Source organism: Ictidomys tridecemlineatus, chromosome X, assembly GCF_052094955.1.
Source record: "Ictidomys tridecemlineatus isolate mIctTri1 chromosome X, mIctTri1.hap1, whole genome shotgun sequence".
Lineage (NCBI taxonomy): Eukaryota > Metazoa > Chordata > Mammalia > Rodentia > Sciuridae > Ictidomys > Ictidomys tridecemlineatus.
In genome coordinates, this window is record NC_135493.1 from 3,581,064 (window position 1) to 3,596,887 (window position 15,824).

Consider the following 15,824-nt stretch of genomic DNA (forward strand, 5'->3'; position numbering starts at 1 on the left):
TCCTTTAGTATCCAGGTTCACCTCTGACTTCACATGTACAGTGCAGGCAGAATTATCTACTTTGATCAGGTCGCTTCTAGGTCAATTTTTTTCAGGTCTGGTGGCCCTGGGAATGCCCTCAGTGTCAAGAAAAGGGCCAAATGCCTAGCTGTTCAGAGGGCCATATGGGAAAGCAGCAGCCACTGGCCTCTGCAAAAGTGGCATGGGACAAGAGTATGAATAAGAGGCTAAGGGGAGCAGGTCGTATACAAGGTGTCCACCTTCAGGAAATGAGCCTTTCATTAGGACCTTGACCAGTCAGCTGAATCAGTAGCACTCCTAGGATCTAAAAGTTGGTCATAAATTCAAAGAGATTTGTAGTGAAAGAAAGTGTTTATTAAGCAAAAAAGCTAAGATTATTTTACCTGCCATACACCATTGTTGAACTGATTTTAGGTTCCCACAGTTGGAAACTCATTCCTGCTAGTTTCCTTAGCAAGATTCTGGGGCATAGGCAGCCTCAGAATTGTAGCCAAGACTGAACAGTGTCTTACTAGATTGCAAATCATCCTAACAATGCTTTATGCTTCTGGCAGAAACATGACTTTGGATCTTGAGTGGACCACAGCCAGCCAGCCATAGTGAAACATGTAGGTGTAAAGCTGGGCAGGTGACAGAAGACTCCTGCTGGGGTCTGGCTATAGTTACATAATAGTGAATTAGGGATCACATGCTGTCTCTACAGCACAATTTCCAACAAAAGGCTATGCTTAACAAACCACTATGAACACGACTTTTCAGGAAATAACAGTAAATATCTGCCCCCCATCCCCACTCCAAGGGACGTTGTGTACCCTGCATTGTCCCCTGACTTTGCAGACCTCATGGGTCTGTCCCCATCCCCCACCTTCCTGTCATGGCTGGGGATTAAATTTCTGCTGTTACTGCATCTCCAGGTTCTCCTGGATCTCCCAGATCTCCTGAGTCTCTGGAGTTGGAATTCTCAGAAGACTGGATACTGTTTGGTACTTCCAGCTTGGATGTAGCAGCAGCTTCAGCTTCGATAGCATCTGGTCCCCGAGACCCCTGAATATTTACATCTGGTGCTTGCACCTGCCGGGAAAAGTGTACAAGGTGAAATTGTTTGCTAGAGTCCCTAGGTCCATTTAATGATGATGGGAAAATCCCTTCAGTTCAAGGCAGTAAGCAGCTGAGAAGTTGCTCTTTGCAATATGAGCCTTTGAGGTACCAGAAGAATGGTGAGCTGGGGAAGATAAGGCTCCTCCTCTCTTCTCTTTTCCAGCAGCATCTTAGGTTAAAGACCAAAAGAAATAGACCTATACTTTCCCAAACTTGCCTTAAAGCTCCCAGATTTGTGTCAGGCCCTCCCCTACCCAGCTCATTGCAGCCATGTCTCCCCAATGCCCCATCCATGGGCCTTGGACACAATTATTTCTATATTGACCTTGATTTGATTAGTCCACTTTAACAAAGTGACAGGAGAGGTACCAGACCACACTGTGGTGTGGAAGAGGACAGACACAAAGATGGGGTTGCAAAGAGCCACTTGTGGGGATCTGTTTTGACATGATGCAGGACTTCAACAACTGGAACTCAACAGAGTAAAGCAGAAGCCAGAGGGATAGGAGGAGCAGAGCTGTGTTCTGGGCAGAAATTTGGAGAGTTGAACCTACTGGGGGAAGTGGTGCTGAGCCAGGAAAGGCTGTCCTCAGGATGCTCCCACATTCTCCTGTCTTGGGCCTCTCCACTACTTTCTTCTGACTGAGCAACTTTCTGGAATCCTACCTTCCCAACTTCCCTGAGCTATCTGCTCAGATTTTGCAGCTCAGGGCCCCATCCAAGAGAGTCAGCACCTTGAAAACAGGCATAAAGAAGGGTTCTGACAGAATCTGGTTTGGCAATGGAACCATCAGATCCATTGACTGATTGACCATTCTGATCATTTAGAGGGACTAACCACATGAAGAGATCAAAATGGCACTGATAGCCCAGCTGGCAACGTATGCATGTGAAAACAGCTGCTTAAAAGGTCTCAATTATTTCATTCTTCTGTAGCTTACTGTTTGTTTTTTGTCTTTGTTTTGTTGCCTGAAGAAAAAAAAAGGTTAAGCTACATTAAGTTTTTTTGGTACTGGGAATTGAACCCAGGGTTACTCTACCCCTGAGTTACATACACAGCCCTCTTTATTTTTATTTTGTACCATTTTTTTTCAGAGACCAAGATTAAGCCCAGGGTCTCACATGCTAGGCAAGCACACTACCACTGAGCTACATCTCCAGTCCTTTTTATTTTTACTTTAAGACAGCTGAATTTTTAAGTCTGGACATTCTCAAACTTGTGATCTTCCTGTCTCACTCTCCTGAGTTTCTGGGATTACAGGTGTGCACCACCAGGCCTGGCTATATTAAGATTTCTAATGCCATAATGAAAATACCTTTTGCAAATGTTGTTTATCAGTAAGTTTTAGTGTTTGTAATCTCCAGGGCAGTCTGCTGGGAGCTTACCTGGGAGGAAAACCTCTGTGTTACTACTTATTTGTACCAGCTTTCATTCTGGAAATGTGGCCACTGTGGATGGTCCCCAAGATGGGTGTGTCCAGCCTAATATAAGCACATCATAGATGGAGTCCAAGCACATTCAACAGTGGGAACTTTGGGGTGTTTTTTTCCACTATGAGGAAACACACCCATATTAGGCTCTAGATTTTGGAGCAGAATTAAAGATGTGCAAGTTCAGAATGGGGCCTGAGCTCAGGTAATGAGCTTAGCATTAACACCATGGCATGGATCCAGGTGACATGTTTCTGAGAGAAGTTTCAAGGTCAAATTACATTTAAGATCCTTTGGGACAACTCACATTTTTTTCAAGGACTCTTACAGAAAATAGTAATTTCCTCAAATTCATTGAATTCTAAAGTCTGGATTTCATATGTAGAGCATGCTCCTGCGTTGTCACCTTATGAGGAAAAGGCTCAGGATTTCTCTTGACCTAAGCTGGAAGGAAAAGAAGAAGGAGACAGTGTACCTGCTGCCAGGTGGGTGAATCCTGTGTGGAGTTCTGATCATTGGAGAGCCAAGTATCATGTTCATCTAAATCATGTGGACTAGGTGGCTCTTGCCACAGTTGCATGAAATCCTCTGGAGTCTCCAGGGCATCTATGCTGGACGCAGTGCTTACAGGAGATTGAGGAAAGCAGCTCAGAGAAATTGTCTCTGAGCTTCGGCTATGAGCTGATGGTAAAGGATCCATAAAGGACTCATCTTGCTCCTCAGGAAAAAGACTGTAAGAAAAAAAAAAAACTTTGTTCAGTGACACTGATCTAGAAATGATGGCCCACAAGACATTCTCCTGGCCATTAGCAGGTGCTTGGGGCAAATTTGATTTAGGTTTAAGACTTAACCTGTCAAAGTCAAGTGAATTTAGATCCTAAATGCACAGTCATTTCTATCAAGTGGTTCTTTTCTAGTATGAGAGCAGTCCATGTTCTTCCATGACTGTGCAAGCCATTTCACCTACCTCAAAATCACTAAAGACACTGATGCATGAGCAGAGACTACAAGGCAACTTTCCTAACTTCAAATCCAGTGTCTCTCCATAACCAAAACCCCAGGGAATCTTGGGATCAATGCAGTTTTCAAAGACCCATCCCAAACTCTGAATCTGTACTTTCAAAAACTTCCTTGGGAAGATTTTGATTATCAGGCCATTTAGAAAAACATGGCACCAAGCCCACTCCAAACATCAGGGTCACTGATTCTAAAGTAAGGCCTAGAAGGCTTTGGGAGGGTGACTCAGAGAGTTAGCATTTATTAAGAAAATATTGGGTCCCAATTACTAGGCTATTCCTTAATTGTTGAGCAGAATCTTCTCTTTCCAGCATTTGAACTAAAAACTTTATTACTGAGCAAAAATGTCTGCATGCCTTCTTACTGCTACCCAGGACCCACTCTTTTGTGTTCTTTGCTCTTCACAGCAGTAGAGCAATTGTTTCACACCCACTTCCCTCGTATCCATGGAGACCCCTTTGTCTGGTCTACTGTGCTCACCAGAGTCCAGTAAAGATGGGGAATGAATCTGAAAGCACAGGAGATACTCAGCAACGACCACTGAAGACTTCTCTACAAACAACCTGTACTCTGATAACAGGTTTGGGGAATGGAGCTAATTCTCCAGCTTTGGAGCCTCCTCATCTTGTCATTTTGTTGTGGAGGCTCCTCCATTCTATCACTACTTGCTTAGCTAGACACCATCCATGCAAAGACAAAGAGACAAAGTAGCCACAGAGAAAGATGAGTTGAGACCAAGTTTTTATTAGTGAGAGAGCTGCTGGTGCCCCCATGGACACTCTCAGACACAGTATCTAGCCACATGGAGAAAGCGGTGATCTCGGCCCTTCTCCCCACTCCATACACTTTTTACCTATGACTCTTATCCTTGTGATCAAAGTCTTCATCGTTATAATAGTCAATGGTCTCTTGCTCATCATCTTCTATTTCAACAGGAGAATCAATGGGCTCATCCTGCACAAATATAACAGGGTTAATGCAGAGGTATAGATATGCCAGGTTGGCTTTGCAAATATATCTGCATGATCTGTCCCTCTTCCCTTCTGCTATGGCTGTTTCTTCACCCATTGTTCCAGTACCTCCTCCTGCAGCTCCTCCTGAAGGTATTGGTCTTGTTCCTGAAGATTGTCCTGCATCAAGAGACAAGAGATAAAAGAACCTCAGCATCTACAAGAGTTTCCCAGAAGTGTATTTAACACTCCCACTCCATTCTCACAAAGTAGAGGACAACAGGAATCCTTTTTTTTTTTTTTCTGTGCTCAGTGGGCTGTGTGACTGTCTACTTCTTTGGTGGGACCCTGGCTGCAGTCCTGATAAACCAGTGCATATACACACAAAAATGTATGTTGTCTACCGTATGTTCAGGTCCAGTTAGCCTGGGATTTTTACTGCCTTGGGCAAATGTATGGAAGCCTACTGGGCAGCCATTATTTCTTTAGGCAAACCAAGCGAATACAAATCATCATGAAAATGAGACCTTCCTTCAGTTATATGGTTAAAACAGGTTTTCTATACCTGTGTGGAAGAAACACAAGTTTCTTCAAGGTCCTCAGTGTACTTGAGACAGCTAAATGAATTACGGAAACGTTTGGCCTCCTTGAAATCTGCAACAGATCTCTTCATCTTTCCAGCATACTGGTTTCTGGACATCATCCCTGAAGAATGGGGCTCAGGACTGAAAATGCGCCGCAATGTCATTCGTCGCATCTGTAAGGACACAGTATCATGAAGGTCTTATTTACAGTCCACACCTTTCCTTAGGGCAAAAGACACTCTGGGCATGGAATATGGGTGTCCAGTGGAAACCCATATTCATAACTAGATATGAGCCACATCAGCCCTTGCTAAAGATATGGCTAAGCCCACCTCAGCTTGTGTGGCCAGGAAAAAAGGGAAAGAAGTTTCTTACTGGAAATCACTCAACATGCCTCATGCTGCTCTAGTAATTCCTTGAGGATGGCAAGGCCCTTCTCTCCTTTCCATCTGCCACTTATGCAGAACTGGTCTCTGACCTGAAACCTACATTCTCACATTGTCAGAAGCTGTCATTGTTTCCACTGAATTCTGCTAGTTCTAATATCAGCCTGCAGTCCCTGTGTTCTCTGAGCTTGAGGCTAGAGGAAAAACCAGTTAGAAGGCTTATGGGGTCATTCAAAGTAGAGAGAACAGGAGCCCAAAACAGAACAAAGGTAAAAGGAGGATATAAAAAAGATGGAAAACATTTGAGAAAAATGAAGAAAGTAGATAGGACTGCTTAATTGAAAATAGAACAGAAGAAAAAAATGGCATTCTTTGAAAAGAACTGTCAAGACTGGCAGCAGGGCCAGGGTCTGGAAATGACTTTTGTTTGCTCTGAACTGGACATCCTCTATATAAACGTGATGAGAGAACAGAAGTCTTCATACACAAAGAACTTAGAACATTAATGAAGATAAGATACATCTACATGCTAACTCTGGAGATAAAAATAAATACATAATAAAGAAAGAAAATAAGAACAAAAACCCAGAGATTATTATATCACAAAATGGTCCTTCAATGCCAGTATAGTTCATATGAGTACATAGCCAGGTGTGGCAGAGAGATAACCAGACAACCATACAAGTATTCTTTTTTCTTGTTTGAAATTAAAAATTGTATCTGTATGTTTAGTCCATTAAAATTGTCCAGTTCTTCCAGGCACAGTGGCTCATGCCTGTCATCCCAGTGACTTAGGAGACTGAGTCAGGAGGATCACAAGTTTGAGGCCAGCCTCAACAACTTAGGAGGCTCTAAGCAATTCAGTGAGACCTTGTCTTTAAATAGAAAAATAAAATAAAAAGGGCTGGGGAGGTGACTCAGTGGTTAAGTACTCTGGGTTTAATTCCCATTGTCAAAAATTAAATTGTCCAGTTCTCTTTTCACCATATACTATACATTATTTTTTTTAAATATTTTTTATGAGAGAGAGAGAGAGAGAGAGAGAGAGAGAGAGAGAGAATTTTAATATTTATTTTTGTTTTACTTTTTCGGCGGACAGAACATCTTTGTTTGTATGTGGTGCTGAGGATCGAACCCAGGCCGCACGCATGCCAGGTGAGTGCACTACCGCTTGAGCCACATCCCCAGCCCTACTATACATTCTTCTTCCTATAATCCCAGGAATTATGATGGCTGATCCAGGAAGAGCATAAGTTTGAGGCCAGCCTCAGCAATGTAGGAGGCACTAAGCAACTTAGTGAGATCCTGTCACAAAATAAGTAAAAAGTACTGGGGATGTGGCTCAGTGGTTAAGTGTCCCTGTGTTCAATTCCTGTTACCCTCCCCCAAAAAATTCTTTGAGTAGTTAAAAGAAATTTCATAGCAGGACACAAATTCCTGCAAAGGCAAGACTTTGCCAAGATGGAGAAATTAAGGCTCAGGAACTTGTCAACATCATACTGTTGGGGCCAAATCCATACAACAGTCTTCTAATCCTCAGATTTTTCATTAGATGAGGATGCTTTTGGCATTAGGGATAAAGTGACTCATGTTTAACACAGTAATTAATGTACACATTTCCACACAACTGACCATGAAGTCATTTCTTTGATTGCCAATCCTGATTTTTAATAATCCTGACTAATATAAAATATGATTGTCCAAATCTGTGACTATGTACACAAATTTGGGGATAGAGGAGATGCACAGTAGTTAATCCATCTGTTTGGATTAGGCTTTGAATTGTGCATTGGTACTGACATTTGATGACTGGATATATCTACCATTCTGAAATGTATGCTGTGACCTAATACAAACTTCACTGGGAAAACCTAGCTTTTGGTGTAGGAGGGTTGATATGGGTGGGCAGGAGAGTTGTCTTCCCTTGAGATGGTTTAGCATCCCCTCACAGGTGATGAGGGTCATGGCTCTTAAAAATCCTGCTTTTCATAGTAGTCAAGCTTCCTATTTGGCTCAAACATCTCTGAAGTATAAGGTACCCTTGTACATTTCACATGATGAAAACAGAGATTCAGTCTTAGAGAACTTCCAGACTCCATCTTTATGAAGGTCTACCAGGTTCTCAGCTGCATCTCAAAATCCAGTATACCAGAAATAGTGATACAGTTTTAAAAAGTAAAGAACATGCTTTTTCTGCAAAGTAAAACTGGAAACAAGAGTGGCAATTTGGGACTATTTGTAAGGTTACAGTTCCAGACAAATGTGTAAAGGAAGACTCCAAGATGTACCTGAGCATCACCACTAGCAGCCTTGCTGGAGGCAGGGTAAAGCTCCTGCTCCACCAACTCCACCTCGTCCTCCTGATACACTGAGTCCAAGGAATTTTCTTCAAAGTCTGGCTCCACTGAGGCCTCTTGGGACACTAGGTCAATAACATCATCCTGGTCCATGGAGTCATCTATGTATTCGGAGTCCACTGAATATTCCAAGTCTATGGGCTCCTCTCGTTTCCTCAGGTCCATCTCAGATTCAAATTCAAGGCTCTGCAAAGATGAGGAGGCTGAGGAAGAAAGCATATTCATGACTGAAAAAGCAAAAGTTCCAGTGTTATCAAAGTTACAACAGGAGAGTATGGTTTAATTCTACATTCAGGATGAGGATGTGCCATGTACCAGGAATCATTTAGAACATAACTTTAAAATCCATTAACATTTGAAAATGAAAACAAAGGAGGGAATGTTGGAATTGACCTCTACCTACCCCCTGGCTTATGCTGGTGTACAAATCCAGTCTAGTTGTCTAGAAATTTCGTACTGTCCAACTAGTAAAACCAAATTAAACCTAGTCATAGATCACTTCTGAACAGTGGGGTTCCCCAGAATATGGGACCTTAAAGATGCTCTTGGAGGTGTTGGGACATGGCTGAAGACCACCTGGAGAACACTGAGTAATGAAAACTGGAGTCACTTTGGAAAAGAGTTTGACACACACACACTTCCCATATGACCCAGTAATCTCATGGCCAGGAATCTACTCAAGTGAGCTGAAACCATACATTCATAAAAAAAAAAAACCTCTACACAAATGTTTATAGCAGCTTTATTCATAATCGCCAAAATCTTGGGAATAACCCAGATTTCTTTCTACAGGTAAATGGATTTTTTAATAAAAGCTTGTGGTAAATTTCTAAAGCACAGTCTGCTCAATTATACAAGGGAATGAATTACTGATTGATAAAACATGGAGGAAATTTTTAATTGCATTTTGTTTCATAAAAGAAGCTAGATCAAAAAGGCTAGCCATTGGGGATGAGAATGTAGCTCAGTAGTATGGTGCTTACCTAGCATGCATGAAGATCTGGGTTCTATCCCTAACACTGAAAGAAAAAGCTAGGCAATGTATGATTGTGTTTACTTGACATCCTGGAAAAAGGAAACAAACAGAGATGAAATACAGACCAATGGTTGACAGTGGATGGGTGACAAAGGATGACTACAAAGAGGCAGCACAAAGAAATCTACAGGGTAATGGAACTGTTCCCTTTGGTACTATGGTGATGGACTCATAGCCTGAGTTTTACTGTATACAAATGTAAAAATAAATTGATTAGGATGTGAGAAAACCCAAGTTGGAATGGAGACTGTGACAAGAGAATCTAACTGCAGTACAAATAAATGACATATCCATACTAAAAAGGGTGAGGAATAAAGAGTCCAACCTAAGAAATTTGAAAGCAGTGGTTTAACTGAATACTATAAGGCTAAAGATAAAAAGAAGTATACACACAAGTTAACTCTAGATGGTAATTTGGGTTTTTTTCAGGGGTCTGGGTTATCAATTGTAAAACCACTTTGGGGGGATGTTTTATTATAAATATTCAAACATGAATTTTTATAAATTGATGGGTCTCATTTTGACATTTCCATGTATACATATATCATTCTTTAATCATATGCACTCTCCCTACTACCTGCTCTTGCTCTACTCTCTTGAAACTACTTTTTATATGCTTTTGTGCTTTGAGGGGATCAATAATTTATACTGCACATAATGAGAAAAGGTTAGAATGAATCCTGTGGTACTAGACCAGAGTAAGAGGTTATCAATAAATATTTTTAATATGCTGAAATGAAAACACAGAACATATGCATACATACTTTAATATGCATACACACCTTTCATAGCTTTGCCCACTGAGAGGGTTTAGATGCAGTGGGACACCTGTAACAATAAGTACACCTAGCATCCCAGCCTTCACTTCTAAATACCATTCTCCAGATACAGGACCTAAGATTCCTTAGAGAAGATGTTGATTTTAATGACTTGGAACAACTTATAATATCACAAATAAGGAAGTGAGAAGGAAAAGATGCAGGCATGGTGAAAGGACAAGGGAACTAACTGGAAAGAGCTGAAATTTGGAAAAACATATGATGATGATAACAGGGAACAAAATAATCATAAAAATAATTACACATCAGTCCATCCTATTATAAATGAAAGAATGAATAAATAAATGAATGAGGGAGAAGGAACAACACTTTTTTTACAGAAAGATTTCAGGTAATAAACATATAAGGAATGAGGGAAACAGAAATTGGCATTAAGATGTATAGAAGTAGATTGCTATAAGCAAGTTACACTGTCGATGCTGAAATGACTGGAGAGATTAAGGAGAAAAAGGATATTTCTATATTCTCAATGTATCCCCCGTCAAACATTTGGTAAAGTACAAAGGGAAAAACAGTAATTCAACAGGAGTAAAACCTCACAAACACCATCTTCACCAAGTGATCACACTCACATCACTGGTATGAGTGACCAACAACACACTGGTTCTGCTCTGATGCACTGATACAGGTTCACCATTTCTGTGATATTCTTCCCCAAAAGGTTATTTCCTCAAAATCATCTCGAGAAAACATCAAATTCAAATTGAGGGACATTCCATAAAATATCTGTACTCTTCAAAAATATCAAGATCACAAAAGAGAAGAAAGGAATGGAGGAAATTTCCTGTATGTTTTCCTGATACTAGTTATATAACACTTCTCAAAGCCCACAATTATTTCAAAATCAAAATTTAGAAGATAGAAACATATGAATTAGGCAGACAGATGTGAGCAAATTGCCTTTCAGCCATGGCATGAGTTTTAGATGCCCACTTAAAATATTTTGGAAAATTCTGGTTTCTGGTTACTTTGGGTGTTGATCCTTGACTAAACTTTTAACTCCTTTTCCACTATCAACCACTTCCAAAATATGTCTTGCATCTTAACAGTATACTTATCATTTTCTGATTTCAAATGAACAAGCCAAATAAATTATCAATAAATGATAGTGCAATTTGTTGCCCACCTTATTGGAAAAGTCAAGCTGTAGAAGATTTTAAGGATTTTTCCATTGTGTTTTAATAGTAATAAATATGAATAATTCTCTATAGCAAATCTACAAAATAAGTCTTCATACTAGGTTTAAAGCAATCACTACTCCTTTGAGTTTTAGAAATCATAGTTATAAGTTCATGGGCTTCACCTCCTTCCATTGTTTTGAAAGGACTTTTTTTTGGATCTGAACTCTGAGACTAAAAGCAACAACTAAGAATATTTAAGAAATAGAAGCATTAAGACTGAGTTTAGAGGCTGTTAAAACAGAATAAAATATTAAATTAAACTAAAGACATTGCTTCAATATAAGAAGATTCCATAATATGAATCATCTACCATAAGATTCAGCTAATCAGGGACACAATCTATATTATATATCAATCCTTAAGTTTTGCAATTTTTAATCAAATTATATCTCTGCAATGTGTTCACTGTTGAAATTCATGCAAGAAATATCTCAATTTTTGAAAGACTATCTTTTCTCTCTACTCTCATTAAAACTTAATTGCAAGAGGCTTCTCTGGAATGCAGAGCAGGCTATATGAGTATGCAAAGATAAAATGCCATTTCTCTAAGGACTGAGATCTACCACCAATCTTTGAAAGATTAAAATTAAATGAAGAGAATAATACCATTTCCAAGCACTTGAACCTGTGATGAGATATTCATTTTTATTACTCTCAAATCATCTCACAAATTTACAGATGAAGAAAGCTGGCATTCAGTCCTATGATTTCACACCATTATCAATAGAACATTATTTTCATTTGGAAAATTGTAACTATCTTTTAAGTCACTATTTTTCTTCCAATATACCTACTTGGTGATTCTGGCATGATTCCAGAAGATGATATGCTAGTGTCGGAAGATGATGATGAACTAGAATCTATCTGAATGATATGAACAGATTCTTGTGCTCCATACTGCTCAACCTCTACAATATCAACTTCATCCTACAGAATTCCAAAAGAGAAAGATGACATTTCATTTTGGACATGGACTGGACAACAGGAAAAATAGAACACAAACTTCAATACATTTCATATCATGATTTCTAATATGAATTCAATTAATTGAAAACCCAACACAAACTTGTCAAACATGAAAAACATTGAAAATTTTGCAGGAAAATATCAGCAAGCAGAGACTGTGGGTGCCACAACATATACATTGCTAATTACAAGAAGAGATAAAGTGTTCTTTAAAAGTGACTACATATCAAAGACCTTAGTTTTTAAAAAAGTGTTTCTTTCAGTGGTGTTGGAAGGATGTTGTCTTCGTTGTAGCCAAGGATGGCATAATCTCACCTTGCATTCTTTATTATTAGGCCCAAACCCACTGGTTCCAAGAGATATGGACCAGTAGCTGGAGAAGTGACCACCTTCCAGAGTTCCTGCACATGCCACCTGGGCTTCAATCAAGGGAAGGCCAATGCATAACAACTACTTTATGATTTTAGGCAGATTATATGGAAAGTAGGACTAATCTAAGTGCTTTTATTAGAGTAGCGGAGAGGTTCTTGAGCATTTCATAAAGTAAGTCATAAGTAGAATAAGAATCTATTGATTTCAAACCCAGTGACATTTTCCCTAAGCCTGGCTACATTTTTTAAAAATAATCTTTTAGCTTTAGATGGGCACAATATCTTTATTTTTATTTATTTTTATGTGGTGCTGAGGATCGAACCCAGGGCCTCATGCATTTGAGGCAAGTGCTCTACCACTGAGCTACAACCCCAGCCCAAGTCTGACTACTTTTACTTAATACAATGGGGTTATGCCCTGGTAAACTTGTCTGAAGTTGACAATATCCTAAGTAAAAACAAATCATTTAATATATCTAACCTACCAAACAGCACAGCTTAGCACAGTATGTTATAAAGGATTGCTTGTTTGTCTGGTGACCATGTGGCTGACTGGGAGCTCCCGCCCTCTGTCCCTGTACACATTGAAAGAAAGGTATGGAATAGCAGAATATCACTAGCTCCAGAAAAGACCAGAAGTAGAAATGTAAAGCACAGTTTCTCCAAAAGTTTAACACTTTTATACCATTCTAAAGTCAAAACTTCCTGAGTTGGGAGTCATTTGTATATTATGTACCCATTGAGTGAATTCTCTTTGAATAGTCGGTGGATCACTGCTCATATGACACTTAAATATTTGGTTTTGCAGTGAAACATTTTACATCTCTGCCCTAATATTTCATTATTTTTTGTTTGTAGCATAGATCCAGGCTGATTTTCCTCCTAGAAACCTGTTTGTTGGATCATATTCAAACATTTCAACTTCAGGAAACTGAATAACCTCACTGATCAAGTGCACTGTGCTTCATATTCCTTAAGTGATATGTTGCTTTAATTACTTAGAAAGGTATTCTGGTGGAGTGGTACCTGTTGACCTCTCTGTCTCTTCTTGGTTCCATTCCTTATCATAGCCATTATCAATTTAATCGCTAACTCCTTGTTTTCTGCATGATTTTCATAAGGGATTTATATATTTGAATGCTGATTAAGATGTCCATTTTTGTGCACACACATTTTAGCCTATCAATAGAAATTCAGTAAGCCTAAATGAACTTAAGTGACAGTAGCATTCACAGTAATGGTAGTTATCTAGGGTGAGGGAACCAAGATTTGGAAGTAAAAAGATATCAGTTTATAATACAATTAGGACTAGGGCCTGAAGACAGTCTTTTATGAGATGCAGCTAGAAGCTTCAAAAATAAAATAAAAATGCATATATGTGTATGGGAAGGCAATCAACATGTTTTTTTTTTCAATTTTGAAAGTTTTGGATTCACTTTCATTCCATAATTGTCTCCAGCATGCTAAGGGGTTTGAAAGGAAGCATGATTGTTGAGGCTGGACATAGAGTGGACTTCAAATATAGGCTCAAATACTTGATGGTTATGTGGAGAGGGATTAAAACAAGTGTGTGTCCCCAGATCTTCACATTTTCCCTTTTGGTAATCTAATATCAAAAGTGTTCTGGCTAATTTTTTAAAAGATCCTTGCGTTTTACTTTTTCTGGGAGGGAGGCAGGAATTGTAGGACTTGCAATAAAAATGACAGATTGAATAGACATGGATAAAATGCTAAATAAAATAGATAAAAAATTTTAAAATATAATGAGCTTAAAAATCCTCTGTGGAGCACATCTCTTTTCTACCTGTCATCCATTTTTGTTATTGCTCTTACAGCAAAACTTCTCAAAGGGTTTCCATACTGCACCTCCACTTTCACCATCCTCTTCTAAGCCTACTTCAATGAGACATTATCTCCCTGCATTCCTTGTGGTTATGCACCTTGGTGACATCATCCAAGCTTATAGCTTTAAGACCATCCATGCTAATGAGTCCCAAATTTGCTTCTTCAAATAAATAAATGTCCAATTTGATGTCTAATGAGCATATCCATCATAAATATTTTCAAAACTAAATCCCTGATACTAGTCCATCATAGAGAGCTTTTCAATTCTTGCCACAATTTTCTTCATATCAATTAGTGCAACATCACAGTATTTGATCAAGTCAATTACCTTAAAGTCATCCCCAAACCCTCTTTTTCTCACACCCTTAATTAAATGTCAGAAAATCCAAAGGCTCTTCCTTCAAAATATATCTATAGTATGATGACTTTTCAAAATTTCCAATGTTACTCTGGGCCAAGCAACCACCATCTCACATCTGGTTTTCTCCTGGCTTCCATGTCTGCTCTTCCTCTCCATAGTCCATTCTCAAGACAGACACTCTTTTAGTAACTAAGTCAGATTATGCCATTTTTTTCTCCAAACTCTCTCTAATGATTTCCTAATACATTCAGGGTAAAGGCCACAATCTGTACAATGGCTTCAAAGGCCTTACTCCCCCTCATCTCCATCACATTTCTGATTTCACTGATATCTACTCTCAGCTTTAAGCACTCTGCCCCAGCCCTCTCGCCTCTCTCATCCTAAACACCACACAGGCTTCTGCCTCAAGGCCCTGCAGTGCTTCCCCCTCTTATTGTGAGTTCTCTCCCAAGAGCTCTTATCACCTTCTAATATTTAATTTGTTTATTTTGTTTATTTTCTCTTCTGCTGCAAGAATGTGGACTCCTCTAGAGCAAGAATTTTTCATGATTCTGTTAATAGATGAGTAAACCCTCTCCCACTTGCCTTTAAATGCATTTAGAATGTTCAAAAAAAAAGAAAATGGGTAATGATATGACAAAAAAATGGGACAATGTGGGAAATAGATTTGAAGGTAGATGCTTCTTCGTGTAGTAAGATGACATTGATATTGGGATCCAACAGACACAGATTTGAATCATGGTTCTGCCACTTACTATGTGATTTGGGCCAAGTTATTCCATAGGAAAAGTTCAGGATTCATCATCTGTAAATCTAGAATACTAAAGGCTTAACACATAGGAAGTCCTCAATACATTCTAGATTTCTGCATTATTTTTCTTCTATCATAAGCACTATGTCACCTCCAACTCTCATAATGAGTTAGGGCTGATCATCTTAGAATACTTTTTAGATACTTAAATAAGAAATATATTGAAAAGTAAACTATTAACTGCAATGCTACATGCTCTCATGATCACTCCCTAAGCCAGAGTTGTCATCCTCTCATTTACACATAATTATCTTGGGCAGATTGCTTCCAAGTCTGACCTATACTTTGGCTATTCCACCCCCAGCCTCCAGTTCATGCTCAAAGCCAGTTGCTTCTTCAGACTCATCTGCCATCTCCAGGTACAACAGATCTGGGTGAGAAAACAATCTGAAAATGTACAAGCACCAATTCTGCCAAACATATCTGTTCTGTGTAACACAGTGAGGAGCAACATCTTTAGGGAGAGATGGCAGAAATATCAGTAGCTGGCAATAATAAGTCACTAGAGTCATTAGAAGGATTGACTATGGATTAGTATCAATGCTACTACATTAGCCACTGCTGTCCAAA

The 15,824-nt window shown here is 39.2% G+C and overlaps 1 protein-coding gene and 1 non-coding gene across 2 annotated transcripts in view; both read right to left on the reverse strand.

Annotated features, from left to right (window-relative positions):
• Positions 1 to 371: 371 nt before the first annotated feature.
• Pasd1 (PAS domain containing repressor 1) overlaps positions 372 to 15,824 on the reverse strand; it is a 48,685-nt gene continuing 33,232 nt past the window's right edge. Inside the window, exons 7-13 of the mRNA XM_040286787.2 lie at positions 11,695 to 11,827; positions 7,776 to 8,047; positions 5,083 to 5,274; positions 4,647 to 4,697; positions 4,421 to 4,521; positions 3,026 to 3,281; positions 372 to 1,092 (exon numbers count right to left, since the gene is read on the reverse strand). Of these exons, the coding sequence (XP_040142721.2) occupies positions 907 to 1,092; positions 3,026 to 3,281; positions 4,421 to 4,521; positions 4,647 to 4,697; positions 5,083 to 5,274; positions 7,776 to 8,047; positions 11,695 to 11,827 (1,191 nt within the window). The 3' untranslated portion in view covers positions 372 to 906. The remainder of the gene's footprint in view (positions 1,093 to 3,025; positions 3,282 to 4,420; positions 4,522 to 4,646; positions 4,698 to 5,082; positions 5,275 to 7,775; positions 8,048 to 11,694; positions 11,828 to 15,824) is intronic.
• On the reverse strand, positions 12,540 to 12,612 carry Trnal-caa (transfer RNA leucine (anticodon CAA)). The gene has a single exon. It is a non-coding gene; the product is annotated as a tRNA-Leu (tRNA).